This window comes from Malaclemys terrapin, chromosome 13 (assembly GCF_027887155.1).
Source record: "Malaclemys terrapin pileata isolate rMalTer1 chromosome 13, rMalTer1.hap1, whole genome shotgun sequence".
Taxonomy (NCBI): domain Eukaryota; kingdom Metazoa; phylum Chordata; order Testudines; family Emydidae; genus Malaclemys; species Malaclemys terrapin.
Genome location: NC_071517.1, coordinates 35,099,972 through 35,117,128, shown reverse-complemented (window position 1 = coordinate 35,117,128; position 17,157 = coordinate 35,099,972). Strand labels below are relative to the sequence as shown.

The window sequence follows — 17,157 nt, the reverse complement described above, 5'->3', positions numbered from 1 at the left end:
CTGTGTATTTATGGCTGGGTTTGATCACCTCCATGCGAAAAGCTGCTCCCGTTTAGAGCAGTATAAATGGGGATTAATTCCATGGCATGCAGTGAAATTACCCCATATTTGCAGCATCTCCCTGACAGCAGAATCTGGACAGAAAGTCCCCCAATTCTGCTCGGAAAACTGAGGATAGTAACATTTATACACCGTTATTCAGAATTCAACCCACCTCTGGGTGACAGAGGTATACAAATTTCTCAAAAGCATTTGTTCCAATTTCTCCATTTCATTACCCTGGTGTAAATTATGAGTAACCGCTATGGAGTCCATTCTGTGATTTTATTTTCTCTCACCCCAGTGTAAAACAGGAGTAACTCCATTGGAGTCAATGGAACTGTTTTCTCCATCCTCATTCCCATATTACACCAATCTTCACAAGCTAAGGGTCTGACTCAAGGAAATTAAGGTGGTTTTCAGAAAAGGAGAGTTATTTTACTGATCTAATCCTTTCCCTTGCTGTTGTCCCTCTCTCTGCAACCATCACATAATGTCCTGAGAAAGAAAATGTTCAACCGAACCACCGTGACCGAGTTCCTTCTCCTCGGATTCTCTGATGTTCGGGAGCTGCAGATATTGAACTTTGTGGTGTTTCTTGTGATTTACCTGGTTGCCCTGGTGGGGAATCTTCTTATCTTCATGGCCATAGCCTTTGACCACCACCTTCACATCCCCATGTACTTCTTCCTGATGAATCTGTCCATCATAGACCTTGGCTCCATCTCTGTCACAGTTCCCAAATCCATGGCAAACTCCCTCATGAACACCAGGTCCATTTCCTATGCTGGATGTGTTGCCCAAGTCTTTTTACTCTTCTTCTTGTTGGGAGCAGATTTTTCCCTTCTCACCATCATGGCATACGACCGATATGTCGCCATCTGCCAACCACTGCACTATGACACAATGATGAACAGGAAAGCTTGTGTCCAAATGGCAGCTGGTGCCTGGATCAGTGGGATTCTCAACTCTATACTACACACTGGGAACACATTTGCATTGACCTTCTGTGGAGGCAACATTGTGGATCAGTTCTTCTGTGAGATCCCCCAGCTACTCAAGCTCTCCTGCTCTGACTCATATCTCAGTGAATTTGGGGGTCTTGCCTTTAGTGCGTGTTTAGTCTTAGGCTGCTTTGTTTTTATCATTGTGTCATATGTTCAGATCTTCAAATCAGTGCTCAGAATCCCCTCTGAGCAGGGCCGGCATAAAGCCTTCTCCACCTGCCTTCCTCACCTCACTGTGGTCTCCTTGTTTGTTTGCACTGGGGCCTTTGCCTACCTGAAACCCACCTCCAGCTCCACATCTGCTCTGGATCTTGTGGCGGCTGTTCTCTATTCCGTATTGCCACCAATTATGAATCCAATTGTCTACAGCCTGAGGAACAAGGAGATGAAAGCTGCCCTGAGAAGACTGACTGCGTGTAGGTAATTCACCAAGCATTGATTTTTATGTCTTTATCTAATTAAATTTTACTCACATAGTATCTGTTCATTAATGTCAGTTATTTCCATGACCACACAGCTTGAACACAAACAGGTCTGATTCTGATCTCAGTTGCACCAATGCAAATCCAGATTAACTCCGTTCATGTTACTGCCGCTGCAGTTATTTACACAAGGAGAAAATCTGGTCCAATTGTGGATTTAAATAGGTGTAGAGTGTGTGCACAAGAGGAATCAGACTTTCATTCTGTGCCAAAACAATATCCGTTACACTGCTTGGCCACATGCACCCATTCCATGGCCACTGAAAACAATGATGGGAGTTGTCTTGCTTGTGTGCATAAATCGGGAGTGGCTTTGTTGGAACCAAAGGAGTCAGACTCGTGTAAGACTGAGGTAGGTGAGAAGAGATTTCGGGTAGATCTGCAACACATCAGTGTAGTTCCATTGACTCTGGTGGCGCTAAAGCAATTTTCAGCATCTGTGCATCTGACCTACTGCCTCCAATGGAGCTGTATATCCATTGCCACAAGCTGGGGACTGGGCCCCTTGTCTTATAAACCACCATTTGTGGCCTAAGCACTAGCGGGGGAGAAGGAGCCAGAGTGTGTTAGCCTGGCTCAGGTGTACATTTGGGCTTGTGAGAGATGAAGAGACTGGCTAGAAATTACAGGAGGTTTTTAACCGTCAGCGGGGCGATGTTCTGGAGCAGCCTCCCAATAGGAGTTGTGGGAGGCAAACGACTGAATTAGTTTGAAGAGCAAGATGAACACAGCTGAGTGGGATTGTATGATGGGGCTGCTTGTGATGGTGGGGGGCCAGGCTCAACAGCCCTGGGGCTCATTTGCAGCATATGTCTTATGGTCCTAAAAGCTTCAGGGTTTCATCTGGCCACTGGCAGGGGTCAGGAAGGGATACCTCACCCCCCACCCCAGTGTATTCTGGGAGGAATTTTTTTTAAATCTCTGAACCATCAGAGCAGCCCTAGCTGGAGATGGGCCATTGGGTGGGATGTGTCAGGCCTCTGACGTGGCACTGAGCCATTCTCCCTCACTCGGGAGCTTTGCTGGCTTAGTCTTGCCCACATGCTCTAACTGATTGCCATGTGGGGGTCAGGAAGGAATTTTCCCCCCACTCAGATTGGCAGGGATCTTGGGGGGAGTGGGCGTAAAGGGTTCGCATTCTTCTACAATGTGTAGTGTGGGTCACTTGCCAGGATTTTCTGGGTGTATCTCAATCATTTCCCTGCCATTGCCGGGGTCTTGGGCACTGGTGCCCCTCGGTCTCTCCTATTGTTTGTCAGTGGCACAGAACTGTCTAGTCTCCTGAGGGCTGGGACACTTTAGTCTAATTTCAGTTGTTGGGTTTGGGCTGCGGGTACCAGGTGATGTTGGCATAGAGCAAGTCAGACTGGATGATCTGGTCGTTCCTTCTGGCCTAGAACACTATGACTCTGTGACTTTATGGATGTTCATGGAGGGGAAGAGGAGAAGGGGCCACACAGAGAATAAACTCCGGTAGAGTCCATTGAGTTGCATTAGTACAACTGTCTGTGACGCACTGTCCTCCTGGCTGAGGGAGGTGACTCAAGCGCAGATGAAGCCTTTGACCCCTGCAGCTGTGCAGTGTCACTGTATAAACACCACCCATGGGCAGTGCATGTTATAATGCCCCTCTGTACCGCACCTAGAGGATAGGGAGCTATTCCAGTGGCTGTCAGGCAGACTGGCTGTTCAGCTCAAGCTGTTGAAACTCATACTTTGGGCCCTAGATGTCTCTGGTTGAGTCCCCCTGGTGCCAGCATAGATGAGATGGTGACCCTCGCATATGCGTAAGTGGCCTGAGAACTTCAGGAGACCTTATTCCTGCACTCATCAGAGGCATACGTTGCCTACCAAGCTACTGGAGAACAGCAGTGGGAGTCAGACCTAAGAGGGGAGTGTCTCCTTAGTGAGAGCAGTGGCAGGTTTATTCCTGGATCCTCTCGGACATGCCCATTCCTAGTCTCTCTGCACCCTGGAGACCAAAGGTGCATGGCATGGGCAGGGGTGTGTGTGTTGCTCTCAGCTCAGGTTGGTAGAGTTGATCAAAGTATCTTGTCATTTGGAAATGGTTTTCTCAGCCTATTCGTGACAAATGCTCCTATGTTTTTAGGTAAGTTATACAATCTGCCAATGGCTTGGAAAAATCTTGCCCCGCTCTTCCCTCAACTTGGTTGGCCACTAACGCATTCCCAGAATACTGGACATTCTGGTACTTCTGGGAAAGCTGTGGCCCCACCCACCATTGTGATCTTGCATGCCTCCCTAGTTCATTATACTGGACAAAACCATGTCTCGTTTTCTCTCAGTACCAAACAGGGGACAAGCCACACCAAAATGGGATTATCCGTCTTAAAACCAAATGAATGGCCAGCTACCTCAACCCACCATGCTCACCCCTCCTGAACAGCTTCTGCACGGTTTCCTAGATACCTCCTCTACCAGAAATATGTTCCAACCAACCGAATCTCTTGCATTCTGATCCAGAGGCACTAGTGGCGGGTATATTGTCCAACAGGGAACATTGTGGCTCCCTCCTGGAGTAGGGCCTAATGGAATTAAAGAAGTCCTTGGGAACTTGCGTTTAACACCTAAGGACTCTTAGAAAACCACATCTCTGGTATTAGACCAACCTCCTGTCTTTTTCCTAGACATGGCACCTCCAGGTTACATGTCAGACACATTGCCTTGGACAAGTGCGCTTGCTTTATAGGTGAAAAGAAGGACTTAGGGATTTGGACACAATTATAAAAACAAAGCAGCTTAAGCAAAGTACACGCTAAAGGCAATAGTCCCAGTTTCACTGAGAAATGAGTCATAGTAAATAAGTTTGTGGAGCTGGCGGATTTCACAGAAGAACTGATACATCTCATTGTCTCCACATAAGATTATTGCAAACATGTTTCCCGTGTGCAGTGCAGAATTGAAAACCCCACTGATCCAGGTACTGGCTGCCATTTGGACACAAGGTCTCCTGTTCTTGATCTCCTTGAAGTCCACCTGTCCTCCATGTCAGGATAGGTTTTGGATGCTTGGTTCAACTCTCACCTTGAATTTAAAGGCACTAGCCTACAAGACAAATTCTGTGGGCTATCAGCTTTCCTACTTACTCAGTTTTACTATCTGGCAGCTACCCCTCTGAAACAGAAATAAGAAGGGATTCAATAGAGTGTATGGGTTTAAAATGGTCGTATTATTGGACAATATTTGCATTCCCCAGTCTTTCTTAAAGCTCATTTTCCAATTAAGGGTGGTCAGAAATTTTCTGCTTAAATTGTTTTCAAAGAAAAATTGTGTTTTCAATTAATCAAATTTTCACAGAACGTCTCAGGTATCCTCAAATATATTTCACTGATACTTCATATATATACATAGGACAACTGAAAGCCCATGGGGTTTTTTGGGTGGATATAGGCAGAAAAAAACCAGTTTTCTGCAATTTTTAGCTGAAAATGTTTGTTTTCTCATTTGCCAAAACATGAACAATCAGAGATTTTGGGGAATTCTATGAAAGCCCAATTTTTTTTTTTTGATAAAAAAAATCTGATAGGCTCTAGATGTTTGATTGACTTGATAGCAAAGGTCATAAAGAGTTCCAAACATAATTCAAATTTATGTTCTTAAATTGGCCCTGTATATTACTACACTAACATATTAAATTTAAATGGCAAACTTACTGTGCTGTTCTTTGAGGATTTTTTCCCAGCTTGCAATGCATTCAAGCCACCAGTATCAACAATCATTGGTGATCTCTATCTATCTATCTATTGACCCACTGCCAGGATTGTTTGGTTATCCCTCTCTCTCATGCCCCCATCACTGTATTATCCAACAGCCGTTGTCGTGTCCCTTTGCTGGATGACCTGAGTTACTGTGTCTCTCTGCAGTTCCTAGCAGACAGGGATCTACTCCACAGATAGGTGCTCTCTGCTCCCGTTCTTGGGCAGGCTTGGCTGAGAGGTGATGGACTAAATGGGATGAGGGACTTAAACCCCCCCCTCCCCCAGCTCTAGAGAGGGCCAGGCAGAGGAAGGAGGAGAGTGGGGTGGGAAGGAAGTGGTGGCCAGGGATGGCCAAAGGAGAGAAGCAGGAGAGAATGTCTGGTGTTTGGAGGTGGGACTGAAGGAAGCGGGGGGGGGATTCCCTGGGGCTGGGGTCATATCAGAGGAGTGGGGCTGAGCAGAGAAGGGGACTGGTGAGCAGAGGTGTTCAGCAGGGATCTCTGAGGAAGGTGAGTCAGGAACTCTGGGTAGGGAATTGGCTCTGGGCCATTGGAGGGGGAATCTCAGAGAACGGGGCCCGGGAGCATTTGTGAGGTGGAGGGTTGTAAGAGGGGAGGGAGGGTGTTTGGGGGTCTGGGCTGTGTAAGGAAGAGGGAAGGAGACACTCGGGGCCTAGAGTAAGAACATTCAGGGGGTGGAGGATGTGGCAGAGGCTGGAGTCAAAGGGCCTGAATCTCCTCTCCCTGAAACCAGACACACTCCACCGTAACACCATGGACTTACCCTGAGATGAGTGACTGGGAAATCTGCCCTATTGATTCCAGTGGGGTTACTCCTGATTTACACCAGGATGAGTGAAAGGGAAATCAGTTGACTGCAGTGGAGTATTTCTAACTTTTCTTACAGTTGGTGCATTTTGGTGCCGATTTTATTGTACACAGCTAGAGATCAAACCGGAGCTCAGATCCTGACACCAGGGACCCCAAAGCTCAGCAGAGTGCAGTCCACCCACTGGCCCTCGTGGGGAAATAAAGTGACAGCATTATCAGCCACAGTGTTTAACCTTTGAAGTGGTTGGAGTCGCGCCAAACAAATTGCACTGTGCATGTGCCTGGCGATAGGAAGAGCTGATTGCAAGCTGTTTCTGATTCGCAGCCACATAGCTGCTGAAAGGAGAATGTTCTGGCCAACAAACCTAGGCCCTGTGAGTTAAAATCTAACCCTGGGCAGAAATCTGTGACTAAAAGCAGGTGACATCTGCCTCTGTTGAAGGGTTTCTAATCTTGGGGAACTGTCCCTTGAGCACAGCCAAATATTGAGAAGGTGCTGAAACTATTTTTGAAATGAAAATAAATAACCCATGCACACGCTCACTGGGAGGTGGGATTATTGGGGGTGGAAGAGCTGGTGGGAAAGGGAGAGAGGTGTTTTGGGGGCCGTGAGAGGAGGGGTGATTATGGGGAGGAGGATAAAGGAGGAGTGTGTATAAGAGACAGGTTGGGTGTGAGGAGATGGGAGAGGTGGGGGACTGGGAAGGGGAACATGAGGGTGAGTGACAGCAGCCTGGGGGAAAATGAGGACGGGGCATCTGACAATCCCACATTCCCCTCCCGTGTCTGTACCAATATCTGGGGGTTCCCAACCCATCTATGGGGGTCCAACCTTCCCTGCTCCCTTCACGTGATCTTGGTGGCTTTGTTCTTGCCCTTCTGGGGGGCTGAACCCATCTCCTTAAACCCTTCCCCATGTGTGCCGGGTCTAGGAAGCGCCATTCCTTGCGGTGTGAAGCTGAGAAGAGGCACATGTAGAGCGTGCACCGACAACACCATGAAACCCTGCTGGCTCTGGCGTGGCTGGTACGAGTGAAACAGTTCCCACCTCTCTGAGCACTTGTTTCAGACTGTACCATCTCCCGGAGGGTTTCTCACTCAGCTCAGAATAGCTCATGAACAGGCCATTTCACTGAGCCTCCTATGTGGTAAATGGATGTGTCCGTCTTTGTTCTGCACGTATGGAGAGGTTCTGGGGGGTGAATGTGAGGGGAACCCAGACAGGCACAGAATACAGCTCCTGTCCAGAAAAAAATGGTGTTTCTGAAAAGATGCTTTTGCTTCTCTCGTCATCCATATCCACTGCTATCTACAGCTGATGACCAGTGGGCATCCCCAGGGCTTTGTTGAAATAAATATGTGTTTGTGGCACAGACATGTGTCCTACAACAGCTAAGAGCCCAGTCACACCAGAACCCCAGCATGAACGTGCCGTAGTGCAGATGATGACAGATGACCATGTAGTGGTCATAGGCCATAACCCCCAGCAGCAGGCACTCGATCCCCCTGAAGGAGATGAAGAAGAACATCTGAGAGAGGCAGAAAGCTCATGAGATGCACTTGTCATGTGACAGATAATTGGCCAACATCTTGGGTATGGTGGAGCTGGTGTAGCCAATGTCCACCACTGAAAGGTTGCCCAGGAGGAAATATATGAGTGTGTGGAGCCTGGAGTCCAGACTGATCAGCGGTAAAATGAGCATGTTGCCCATCAGGGCCACCAGGTAGATGGCTGTGAAGACCCCAAAGAGGATGATCTGCTCCCGCAGGTTGCTGGAGTGACCTAGGCGGATGAATTTGGTCACCCAGGTGCTGTTCTCCCCCCTCATCGGCTCCAGGAGGTCCATCTCCTACAAGCAGAGGAAGGGCAGTGGTGTGTTAAGTGGATCGACAAATTCACCCTCTTTGTGAGCTCAACTGTAAAAAGCATATGAAAGTTCCTAAGTTTTCACAACAACCTACAATAACAAAGGTTGTTTGGAAAAGGTGGGAAAGAGAGACAGAAAGACTGAATTAGTCCAACAGGACTAATATCCTCCTGATATCACTCAAGGTCTATGTTAAGATCATGTCTGGTAAACAAGTGTGGGGCCGGAAATCAGTGAACCCAAATTGTGTTTTGGAAACTAGGCCTAATTGTTGGACAAAATAGCGAAGGGATGGGCTATTCTGCCCATCACTCCCTTTGGGGTCCTTCAAGAAAAAGACTTTGGGGGGAAAATGAGGAAGAAAAACAGAGGTTACTGGAGCCAGATTCACCATCAGATCTGCCACACACCCCATCCCTGCGACTCCAGCTCTTCGTCCTCCTGATCCTCAGAGATGTCATGGCCAGACTGGGCCAGAGAGAGGGACCCAGAGGACATCGTCACCCCCCCACCTACTCCAGATGAATCCCAAACCCCACCCGAGATGAAATGGGATTGAACTTCAAAAGCAGCATCTACGACGACAGCAGCTCCAGCCCATCTCAGCTAACTTCTCTTTCCCCCGCAAGGACAGTTATTACCATCTCTGATACCATCTAAAGGACTGTCTGATGAGGGGGTTTCCCTTCTAAAACTCTCCCAGCTCAAGGCCAGAGGAATGAGGGATGTTGTTCAAATGAAGCCTTATTGAATGCTTTACATTTCAAATGCTTTAGTGCTTTTCCTCCTTTCCTTGTCTTTGATAACAGGTTAAAGGCATGATTCATGGTGTGTTTGCCATGCCACTGAGCAGGCTGAGGTCTCTGGATACCAAACCTGTACGTCGCTTAACATGTCTAATGCTCGACAGTGACTGGGGTCTGTTAGCACCTTTGGCCCCTTTATTCCATCTACATTAGTACAACCTGGTCCAACAGGGAGGGAGCTAGCGGGGTGCTGAGCAGACCCAGGCTGCATTCTCTGCTCTACCACACGGTGACTTAGCACCAGATTTTCCGAGATGTTTAAGGGACAGATTTCAAAGGTATTTAGGCATCTAGAGGGATTTTCAATATCATCTAGGCACCAACACCCATTGAAAGCAAAGGGAGTTGGGCACCTCAATGTGTTTGAAAATCTCACTAGGCACCTAAATACTGTAACAAATCTGACCTAAGGTGCCCACTTAAAGTTGGTCCAAAAAAAATCATTAAAACTTTTTTCCATGAATATAAATGTCATTTTGTCAAAACCAAACTGTTTCCAGGCATTTCCTAGGGAGGTTGTGGAATCTCCGTCTCTGGAGATATTTAAGAGTAGGTTAGATAAATGTCTATTAGGGATGGTCTAGGCAGTATTTGGTCCTGCCATGCGGGCAGGGGACTGGACTCGATGACCTCTTGAGGTCCCTTCCAGTCCTAGAATCTATGAATCTATGAATCTATGGATTGGAAAGGTTCCAACAAAAAACATAATTGGGGAGGTTTCTCCACATCAGGGAGAGTTTCAGCTGACAAGGAGAAGCCAGAACAACCAGGGAGTTGTGGCAGTTTTGTGGGGTGGAGGAGACCCAGCTACAAGTCCCTGCTCTGTTTAGGGATGGAACCTGGAAGCCTTGATTCTCAGCCCCATTACTCTAACCTACGAGATCCCACTCCTCTTCAGAGCTATGGAGGGAATCCAGGCGTCCAAGCTCCCAGTCCCCACTGCTCTAACCCACTAGCCCCCTACTACTTTCCCTGAGCCAGAGACAGAACCACACCCCACTAGACCCCACTCCCATTTGAATGCAATCTATGTTATGATAATTATAACAGAGCCCAGCAGAGACACCAACTCTTCATGTTGTCGGTGTTTTTTTTCTCCCCTTTGTTTTGCCATTTTCTTGTCCCCCATAAATATCTCATCAGTACCTGGGTCTTGCACCTCTCATTGCTGTGGCTCTGGCTTCAATATTGAGCCACTACTCAGCTGGGAACCCAAGCTTGAAAAAATGACAAACGTTTTCTTGCTTTGAAGTCTCCCTCTTAGTTTGAGGTACCCAGAGCAGCACTGGGAAGGGAGTGGGGTCTAGTGATTAGAGCAGGGGGGCTGGTAACCAGGACTCCTAGGTTCTCTCTCAGCTCTGGGAGGGGAAGTAAGACAAGGACAAGTCACTTCCTCACTCCTCTGCAAGGATTCTGGGACAGTGGGAAAGCTGTCGGGAGGGAGCTTGAGGATGGGATAACACAGGCCATGAGCCCTGGGCTCCCCACACCAACAGCTCTGCCGGTACCCCTCAGTCCTGACTCGCAGCCCCACCTGAGCCTCCATGGCAGCCAGTGTGAAATGGTGCTCCAGGGATGCATTGTCTAACACAGGCCCAATAGGTGGCTGCAGTATCCAGATCATGGGTCTGTTCTGGTGCAGCAGATATCTGGGGGTTACCAGATTAGCCGGGTTTAGTGGGCTGGATGGGCCCAGAGGTCTGATCTGGGGTGGAAGGGAAATGGGTGGAGACAGCAGGCTTGATGGACCCAGAGGTGTGAACGGGGCAGCAAGGAGTGGCTAGAGGGGCCGATCAGCCAGCCTGGTATGTACGTTCCTACTGAAGGAAATCAATCTGAGATATGAGCTTGAAATCCTCAGCCCATTCGCTGTAGGAATTGCATTCTTGTCACCTGGTGCCTGCCTTGCTGTCTCCCTCTAGAGCACTTCTGCCGTCCTGTCCTGAGGAAAGCTATGGAAAGCAAGCGTCTCCCTGCCCCTCTCCCACCAACACACCGGCCCCTGCTCTGTGTCTAACTGAGAGGCACAGCCCAGCTGGGGGTGCCAGGCTGGGCAAATACTGCAGAGTCGTCTCCCAGGGGTATCATCATTTGTGCCTTACAGACATCACCTCAGGCCAGCCCGGGGGTACCAATTTGCCTTGTACAACCGGCATCCTTGGTGGAGGAAGAGAGAGATATAGGATCAACGCCCGTCTGAAACAAAAACAGGAGCCAAGCCATGGAGAACTGCGGTGTTTCACTCTCAAGTCCTCTATTTTGGGGTGTTATGTCTCAGGAACTCCTAGACCAAGTGACTCCAAATTTGCCCCACTCACACTACCTCAGACATCAAAGAGACACAGCAATTTTCAAGACAATGTGATTCAGTACATGGATTTTAGAGCACCTAGAAAACTTGGCTGCTAACCAGTGAGCTTGTATCAGCCCCTAACTAACTCATTCGGTTGGCTCCTCAGCTGGTGGGAATTGAGATTTCAGAGGTTTCCATTTAATCACTTTCCACATTGCAGAGGGTCACAAGGCAGTACTGGGCACCCTGAGCTCTGCCTTAGCCAATCTCTAGGGCAGTTCACAATTTTTACGGTCTGACCGTCTGCTGGTGGGAATTGGGGTCATTTCAATTAAACCAGTGGGAATTTGGTGTCTAAAGCCACTTGGCAGCTCTGAAAAACCTCTGCCGGCTTTTTAAAGCCCATCCAGCAAAAATAAACTTTTTCTTCTATAAACTGATTTATTGTTAATGGAATATATTTTTGTTGAAATATGGGAGTTCATCAAAAATGAAAAAAATCATGAAAAATGTCATTTAGGATGATTATTTTTTTTAGTTTTCGGAAAAAGTATCAAAACAAAAATAAACTATTGGGAAAATTCAGACTATTTTTTAAAAATATGTTAAAACAGTGGGAACATTCCTACTTTCAGTTTTTTACCTTTACCCGTTTTCCCCATTGGAATAATTGGAGAAAGTGAGGAGAAAAAATATTTTTCACTTATTTGTTTTCCATTGAAAAAATTTGGGAAAACATTAAGAAGTTCAAGAAAGTTTCTTTTGTTCCCTTCACTTTTTCTCACTTTTTTAAGTGGAAAAAACATAAAATGAAATCAGAGTAAATGTCACTTTAATTATTTTTTATTTTTTTTATATTACTTGAAGAAAAAAATCTCAATAAATAAATAAAATATGTGACGTTTTTGCTATGGTGACAATGCTTTTGTGAAGAGAAACTTCTTCCACTGTTTTCTAAAGAAAATCTGATTCTGGATAACGGAGGCCAAATTTGGATCCCATTTAAGTCCCTGGGATTTAGCCACACACTTCAAAGGGGTCAGGATTTGGCCACTGGTCAATACACCCAAAGATCCAAATGTGGCTAAAGGCAGCCTGGAGAAAGTGAGTGCAACAGAGATGTAAGGGTGAGATTTCCATCTCTGATAGACCTGTGCAAATGTGGATTAGCTCCATTGACAGCTCTGTTTTAACTCTGATGAGGTTCTTTCTGAAAGAGTCTGAACTAAATTCACGAGGGTAGTTAAGATCGGGACTAAGCTGCCAAGGGAGATTGTGGAAACCCCACCACGGGAGGCTTTTAAGAACTTGTTGCATAAGCACCCATCAGGGCCGGTCTAGATTTATTTAATCTTGCCTCGGAACAGGTGGCTAGACTTGATGACTTCTTGGGGTCCCTTCTAGCCTTACAGTTCTAAGATTTGATGATATAAAAGCTTGTGTAAATTGCTAATCTGTAGTCATTCTGGTCTAACCTTGGTGTAAAAGTGCCTTTATGGGCACTGACCTGGCATTCCATACACCATCCAGTGTAAATCTGGTCACATCCCAGCTGAAAAAGGATCTCAGAATTTGGCTGATTACTCTTATTCTTCCCTCTCTGTGCATGGTTGTGTACAGTACATATATGACAGATAAAAGGAGATTATGTGATTAAACAGACAGACAGATAGGACCAATCCTTCTCTGAATACATAAGCTCATTTTGCCATAATGATACATTTCTGATTGATTGTTAATATGTTCATAGACAGAGAGCTAGATAGAAGGTTATGAAGATGATGCTGAAGATAGATAAATAGATAGATAGAAATGGTGAGAGATAGAGAGATAGATAAAGAATGTATGCAACTATTGTGACCTTTTTCCTGTTCAAGGCTGTCTATGTCCAGATCATGATTTTCTTATAAGTATTCATTATGAAACATTATTCACCAAAGCATGTCTATGAATATTTCTTATTCCACAACTCCTTTACAATCAGCTCATCATAAGCACTCGGTGTTTGAACTTGGAGCTCTTCCGACTGGATACATTTTTTGTAAGACACTCTGTTTCTTTTCTGTGATTGGATACATTGACGTGTTAGAAAGTTTAAAGTGAAGGGGCCAAACCTCAGCTGGTGTGGATTGTCATAGCTCCATTAAAGTCAATACTGCTCTGATAATTCACACCACCAGGGATCCACCCTGAACACACATGAGTATGACTCAACCCTCTTCCTTCCTCCCTTCAATATTCTGTACCAGTTCTCTGTGCTCTTAGATCTCTGAGCAGTGGCACTCTGCCAGGCCCACCCCAGTCCTTGGGCCTCTCCACAGAGACCTCCCCTAGGTCTTTCCAACCCATTGGTCCCCCTCACTGTGATGGATCAGGCTCCCTCCTGTGCCTGGTCACTGACCTAGCCCAGCCCCAAGCCCATCACCTAGGAAGAGATGACAAGGCACAGGTGTGGATGAGCCCATCTCCCCTTAAAGGGCCAGCACGACCTGAGGAATGGGGAACTTCAAATGGGACTAAGGTATTTGGGCACTCAACTACTATTGACTTGCAATGGGAGTTCAGCACCTAATTCCCTTAGGCTCCATTGAAAATTTCATCCCAATTGCTTATTCATTTCATCCCATTATCTTTTCTATCTCTGTTGATGGACTATTCACACAGGGGCCATGGACTTGGATGAATCAAATTAATAGAAAAAGTAACATTGCTATTCACACAGGGATGATTTTGCTGTATTCACTCAATTCGTCAAATGATACAGGGAAGGAGCTCACTCTAGCTTCTGGCCAAGATAAATGACAAGGTAGCTCATAAGTAGAGCTGGATGCAAAGTTTCTGATGAAATAATTTTGTCCCAAAATACTGATTGATAGAACCTGAAATGATTCACAAAATCCTTCCCAACCACAAGGACTAGCAAATTAGTTTTATTTAAAAAACGAAAGCTGAGATTCTGCTGTAATGTCATGACTCCTGCAGCTAGGGCCCTGCACACTGGCCTTTAGTGCTCAAACCTTAATCCAGCCCCAAATGTTTTCCTACTCTCATATTGCCATATGCACAATTGCAGTAGCTTATGCTGGGATGTTATGTGAACTCGAATGGGCTGGTGGAAGTTATACCAGCAAAAGCACTAGGACATTCACACTAGGAGAGTTTGCTGCTATAGCTATATTGGCAAAGCTTTTTCTAGTGTAGACCTGGCTATAGATTGTTTGGCAGTACATTGTCTCTCTCTCTCATGTAAACAAGTGTAAGCATACATGCATGTGCATTGTGCACAAACACACACACACAGCCAGTCTCCTCCATTTACTGCCATTGGGAAAACGTCTCAAACTTTCTAAGTGATTTACGAGCTTAAGTCTCATTTTCAAAAGTGACCTAAGCCCTTATGAGTCTAATAGCATCATTTTTAAGGGTATTTAGACACTTAGGGTACGTCTTCACTGCACGCCATATCGGCGGGTAGCAATCGATTTATCCGGGATCGATATATCGCGTCTCGTTAAGATGCGATATATCGATCCCCAAACGCGCTCACCGTCAACCCCAACAGAGTGAGCGGTGGTAGCACAGTTGACGGGGGAGCAGCGGCCGTCGATCCCATGCCGTGTGGAACCCAGGTAATTCGATCCAAGATACTTCGAATTCAGCTACGCTATTTGCGTAGCTGAAGTTGCGTATCCTGGATCGATTCCCACCCCGTCCCCAGTGTAGACCAGCCCTTAATGGTGTTTTCTAAACAACCTAGGTGCTTAACACCCATTGAAATCAAAGGGTGTTAGGTTCCTAGATACCTTTGAAAATCCCATTAGGTGCCTAAATACCTCTAAAAATCTGGCCTGAGTGACTAAAAAACTTTTAAAAATGGGACTTTGGCTTCTAAGTCACTTAGCTGATTTTGGCTTCTAAGATACTTAGGTGATCTTGAAAATTTTACCTATCACCTTTTACACAATTTCCCCTCTTAGAAACTCACTGGGGTTCCTTGAAGGAATACAGCTTCCTCTCGAGGGTGTCTCTCAGGGTCTCTTTGACCTTCTAGTTCCTTAGGCTGTAGATGAATGGGTTCAGCAAGGGTGTCACCACTGTGTTCAGGAGCTGGCCACTTTGTTGAGGTCCAAGGAGTGGCTTATCCTGGGTCAAACATAGATGAAGATGTAGCTCCCGTAAAAGAGGATCACCACGATAATGTGATTATCATTGATGGAAAAAAAAATCTTCAATGTGTGTGCGTATAGTGAAATCAGCGTTTACTGTCAAAACTCTAATCATAGAATCATAGAAATGGAAGGGACCTCGAGAGGTCATCTAGTCCAGTCCCCTGTACTCAAGGCAGGACTAAGTATTATCTGGACCATCCCTGACAAGTGTTTGCCAACCTGCTCTTAAAAATCTCCACTGATGGAGATTCCACAACCTCCCTAGGCAACTTATTCCAGTGCTTAGCCACTCTGACAGTTAAGAAGTGTTTCCTAATGTCCAACCTAAACCTCCCTTGCTGCAGTTTAAGCCCATTGCTTCTTGTCCTATTCTCAGAGCTTAAGAAGAACATTTTTCCCTCCTCCTTATAACAACCTTTTATGTACTTGAAAACTGTTATCACGTCCCCTCTCAGTCTTCTCTTCTCCAGACTAAACAAATCCAATTTTTTTTCAATCTTCCCTCATAGGTCATGTTTTCTAGATGTTCCATCATTTTTGTTGCTGTTCTCTGGACTTTCTCCAATTTGTCCACATCTTTTCTGAAATTTGGCACCCAGAACTGGACATGGTATTCCAATTGAGGCCTAATCAGTGTGGAGTAGAGTGGAAGAATTACTTCTCGTGTCTTGCTTACTACACTCCTGCTAATACATCCCAGATTTATGTTTGCTTTTTTTGCAACAGCATTACACTGTAAACTCATATTTAGCTTGTGATACACTATGACCCCCAGATCCCTTTCCGCAGTACACCTTCCTAGGCAGTCCTTTCCCATTTTCTATGTGTGCAACTGATTGTTCCTTCCTAAGTAGAGTACTTTGCATTTGTCCTTATTGAATTTTATACTATTTACTTCAGACCATTTCTCCAGTTTGTCAAGATCATTTTGAATTATAATCCTATCCTTCAAAGCACTTGCAACCCCTCCCAGCTTGGTATTGTCTGCAAAGTTTATAACTGTACTTTCTCTGCCATTATCTAAATTATTGATGAAGATATTGAACAGAACCGGACACAGAAATGATCCCTGTGGGACCCCCACTCTTTGTGCCCTTCCAGCATGACTATGAACCACTGATAATCACTCAGTGGGAGTAAACATCTCAGCTTGAGTGCATGGATGGAAATCTTTATGTGGTCAGTTTTCCAGTGCTGGTGCTTAAATGTAAGTACCAGAATCTGTAGGCACCAAACTACAGCAATTTGGTTCCATTGGTTCTGAGCACCGACTCCTCCCTGATCAGTCAGTCACAGTCACCCTCTTCATTGGATGAGCCACTACAAAAGGACAATGTTCCTCAATGTGCTCATGGGGGTTACAGGTGATACACATCTTTGATAGCCAGTCCAAGAATTCCAATCCATGAAATCAGTGGTTCTCAAGCTTTTCCATTCCAATTCCCCCTCCCTTCTATTAAGGATCTAACTGGGACCTCCCTCCCATTCAGCAATGTCGGTAGGTAGGTTTAGTCATCATGACCTCCTAGCAGCCCCTTGTTGAGAGCTCCTGGACTCTGAGAATCTCTGGCTATATGTTCCCCTGCAACCCACATCCTTCCTATCCCAGAATCTCTAGGCCCCAGGAGGACTCTATGGACCTTTGGAAGACTGCACCATTAGGGCTGCATGTAGATGAATGCAGACTGTGACTAGCAAGGACCTCTTTTAGTGAGCAGACCACTCCTCTTCTCTCACAAGCACCGCATGGTTGCAGCTCCCCACTGGTGAAGTTCCTAGGGTCAGCTGAAGCAGGGTTTCCTGTAGCAGAACTGAGAACTCAGTGTTGAATTTAGAAAACTAAAGAAATTTCCAAATCGAATGTCTTTGTGAAGGTGGAGTTAACACTGATTTAATATCAGTACATTTCTGTTTTTTTTTCTTGGTAGATTTTAAGAACACAAA

The 17,157-nt window shown here is 45.9% G+C and overlaps 1 protein-coding gene across 1 annotated transcript; it reads left to right on the top strand.

The window, feature by feature from the left end:
• Positions 1–549: 549 nt before the first annotated feature.
• On the top strand, positions 550–1,470 carry LOC128847846 (olfactory receptor 14A16-like). The gene has a single exon (XM_054047573.1). It carries the CDS (start codon positions 550–552, stop codon positions 1,468–1,470), a length of 921 nt encoding a protein of 306 aa, XP_053903548.1.
• Positions 1,471–17,157: the final 15,687 nt, after the last annotated feature.